The following is a 4196-nucleotide window of genomic DNA, read 5'->3' on the forward strand; positions in this document are numbered from 1 at the left end:
CTATTACAATGACAGTGAACTCGTAAGGAGTTCTAAAACGAGTCACGCAAAATATAATTCTCAATGACTAAGTATATCTTAAAGAAAATATATGAAAACAAAGAATTTTTCACTTTTTTCTTTATATACGTAAGATACACTAAAACTGTAACTTTATTTTATATTACACTTAAACTAAACTACCAACAAAATTATAATTTAATTTACTTATTTTACAGCTGTGGTACGCAGATCAAAGCTGACTTTGAATGACCAGTGTTTTGATGTTTCACTTGACGGTCTGGTTGAAATACGTTCAAGGTTGTGTTCACTGCAGGTTGAATTACAAAGGAACTACAGGAAAAACCAGTCATATCTTCATATCTTGACCAGTGTATCTTAGGTAACCACGTAGGAAAATAGCGGTTGAGACATTGGCCAAAACTTTCACTAAGCCGAGAATTGGGGGCCAGTGGACGGGAGCTGAAATCTCGTACTTTCAATAGGATGATAATTAGTCAGGTGATGGCTTAGCTCACCTGGGCTGTAAAAGACTCTGGGACAAAACTTACACAAGTGAAATATATCTTGTAAGTGAGGCTCTAGAAGTGAAATCACACCTGTAGATAACAGTCCAGAATGAATTATGTCGTATTTAGAACGATCCGCTAGGCAGAAGTAGCCCAGCTCAGTCGTTTCTGCTACTCCTTTATGTATTTGGACATGTTTTTTAAAATACGTCTGTCGCTTGAATTTCTTCCCACACACCTTACATTCAGACTGTTCTTCCTTAGTTTCACCTGTACCCAATTCTGACAGTGATGGGTCTGATAGTGGAGAAACTGAGTTGTCGATGGAGGAGGGTTTTGTAAGGGTGGCAGGAAACTTTTCTGACGGGGAAACTTTAACTTGGCGAGGTTTGTGCCAACGACGGTGAGATGCGAGGTTTGCCGGACAGTTAAAAATTTTATCACAGTCCGAGCAACGGTATTCCACATGGACAATTCTTGAACACCGGTGCTGAGCAAGACTGAAAGCATCCATAAATATTTCTTTACACAATTGACAGATGTAAGCTCCCAACTTGTTCTCGATCTTGGCCAGTTCAGCCTTGGCTTCCTTATTAACTGACACAAGGTTAAGGCTAGGGTCAATGTCACCTTGTTTTCCGGATCCAATAACTTTTTTATCACTGTCCAGATCCAGGATAAACATCCCTGAAACGGGAGACATTTTGTCGTTATCAAAAATCAAACCACGAGAAAATTTTCCCTTACGTACGGGCTTTGTTTTTCGCTCAGTATTGAGGCTTGGTGACTGGGCCCTCTTTTTAGAAGTCGTACACGAAGGGATTGGTTGAGAGTTCTTAATCAGTCGAGGGAGAGTAATAGGAGGTTGATCCAACAGGAAATGGTCTTTTGGTGACGAGCCACATCGACGTGTTGTCAATTCTAGTGGTTCATCTTGTTCTTTCGCTAGGATGGGAAGCACTGACTGATTTAAAATTAGTGGGTAGTTAGAAACCTTGTCTTCTTCTGTTATTAGAGCTGTTGAGACGTTTGATAGTAGCCCTGGAGAAACACAATGACGTTGACTGTCTTTTTCTGAGCCAATATTTCTTTTCTCCGTATTCAAACAATGCGTGATCCGAGCTTCTAGATGGGTTAGTGGTTGGAAGTTGGACCGTTTTACTAGGAACCCGCGCGGCATGGTTTGCAGACGGTTTCTCAACGGACTTTGATGAGAAATACTTTAATACATGCCGTCAAATGATTGATTTACCGGGAAAAAGCGCATGTGCAGCACGAGTGAACGTTCCTCTACGCTCTCTACAACATGACATTAATCTAACCTATGCAACAACCATGTTGCATTTCATTGTCTTTTATATATCGTGCTCTACAGTGGTCATATGGTTCTCGCTTTGCCTTAGAGAATCAATGGATGAAGGTTTGGGAAAATGTCACCGAATTTCTGATAATGATGTAGCCAGTGACAATCTGAATTTATCCCTCCAATCTTTGAATTTGGGGGTCATAAACATAATAATTGGAACAATTAATTTAGTAATTCTAAAGCGTTTCTTTTTTAATCTGAAGGTGCCAGAATATCTAGACTTGTTTTCTTTACAATAGTTGATCCAGGCCGAAACCTTATTAACCAACACTGTAAACAGAGTTGCTTAAACATTATTTAAACAAAATTTCTAAGTCATTCATAAACGACAAATTCTTATCTCGGTTAAAATAAAAACAAGAATTATATTTCGTGCATGAATAGCTGAACAGTAGAAGAGGAAATGTTTCACAAGGCATAAAATTAAAACGTCGCAGGCATATGAAATGTGACGTAAACAATTCAACCATAAATAGTGGTCATTTATTTCAGATCATAAAGAATATTAAAAGTTTCAACGAGTTTTAGTTCAGAAAATACAAGGACAGCTGTTCTAAGTTTGTTTCAGCGCTAAACGACTTAATGAGCTATCTGCGGGGATCGATCCACGAATTTTAGCTGAGCCACAAGATCATTAAATAGATGGCCACATTTTATTCACAGTTACTATTAAATAACTTTTACAAACAATCAGCATTAGTTGCACTAATTTATCTCGTTTACACTTAAGTTCTTTTTGTAAAAGTTTAAATATTCAATGTTAGGAATAACAGAATGGTGGGGATACAACTCTTCTGAATTTATTATACAGAGAGAAATAAATATAATAGGACATTCAACTTTTTTATATGATTCCTTTCGATTAAAATTTATTTTTCAGTTGAGCTTTGAATCCAAAGGAATGAACTCGAAATGAAAATGAATTCAAAATTTCCTTTAAATTTCCACAGTAGCTCCCGATTACATTTCTAATGATTAAAACATTAATGATCAACATATTATCTTACATTTTTGATAAAGGGCAATCTAAGCAAAACAGTGAGCCGTGTTTGAATCCATTTCCCCCCAAATTTGCCATGGTTAAAAAAAGTCGCTTCACTTTCTGTTAATATCGCTGTGGGATTTTTGAAGTACAATCACTTAATGTATTACCTAATTATTTTAAAGAAAATTTTGTAGTTTACGTAAAACTATTTGGGAAAGATTTCTTCACGAATGTCGTGTGATATGGAAGGATACTCAAGATATTAATACATTTCTTGGGATTTCAACTTCGACTAATAAGGATATTAAGTTTATCTTTGAAAGTAATATTAATGCCTTAACCTGTTTAGATGTGCTGGTGTTTCGCCAGAAAAGAAGACTGTAACTGATATAGTTTACAAACCTACAAATTCACGTCAGTATATATATATTTTTTGTAATCATCTCAAACATATAAAGTTGTAGATTCCTGTAAGCCTTGCAAGTAGACTATATTGTTTAATTTCCAATGACGAAACAAGAGTTAATAGATTACTACAGCTAAAGCAGTTTTTAGTTCAATGTCACTACCGGATAATGTTATATTACAAAATTTGGAAATTGCTTTTTAATTAAAGGCTTTTAGATAGAGAGATTAGAAAAACTAAAGAGAAGAGTATAACTTTGGTAGCAACTCATTGTTCTAATATATATATAATGACAAATATCATTTGTTAATACACAATTAAAACAAATAATAGATAAAGAACTAAAAGCTGTTTTAAATATAATAACATTGTTTTCCCAAAAAGACAAACTAAACTTTATATATATTATTGAACAAACTTAACAAGAAAAACAATATTTTTCTAAGGAAGAATTAGAGGTTATGTGAGTTAGATTAGATTAAAACTAAAAATATCAAAGAAAAATAATAAAAATATTTTGTATTTCATTCATTTATTTAATTGCAATTCTAGAAACGTATTATATATTTCAGAATGTGTTAATTGTGATGAATGATGAAACAGATGATTTAAGATTAAGTATAAATTCTATGTTAGATTTTTCGGAAAAAGAGAGTATATGCCTTCCCGCTAGTCTTACACTGCTAAATTATGGACGGCTAGCGCAGATAGCATTCGTGTAGCTTTGCGCGAAATTCAAAAAACAATCATCTATAAAACATATATTAAATATTATGCAATAATTAAACTTACACTTTTAGTAATTTGACTTTTTGCTATAACTTGACAAAATATTTAATTTTACACATGATATTTTATAGTTTTATCTTACACGAGTTTTACAAAGGCAGACACTACACTTCCACATATGATCAATGTCTATATTTAATT

The 4196-nt window shown here is 34.0% G+C and overlaps 1 protein-coding gene across 1 annotated transcript; it reads right to left on the minus strand.

Moving 5' to 3' along the window:
* Positions 1–429: 429 nt before the first annotated feature.
* LOC106465724 (insulinoma-associated protein 1a-like) lies at positions 430–1689 on the minus strand. The gene has a single exon (XM_013925962.1). The coding sequence runs from the start codon at positions 1687–1689 to the stop codon at positions 430–432; it is 1260 nt and encodes a 419-aa protein (XP_013781416.1).
* Positions 1690–4196: the final 2507 nt, after the last annotated feature.

Source organism: Limulus polyphemus, unplaced genomic scaffold (genome assembly GCF_000517525.1).
Source record: "Limulus polyphemus unplaced genomic scaffold, Limulus_polyphemus-2.1.2 Scaffold2032, whole genome shotgun sequence".
Classification (NCBI taxonomy): Eukaryota; Metazoa; Arthropoda; class Merostomata; order Xiphosura; family Limulidae; genus Limulus; species Limulus polyphemus.

Excerpts from the sequence above, each read along its gene's own strand:
- LOC106465724 (XM_013925962.1), bottom strand. The coding sequence starts at position 1,689 with ATGCCGCGCGGGTTCCTAGTAAAACGGTCCAACTTCCAACCACTAACC.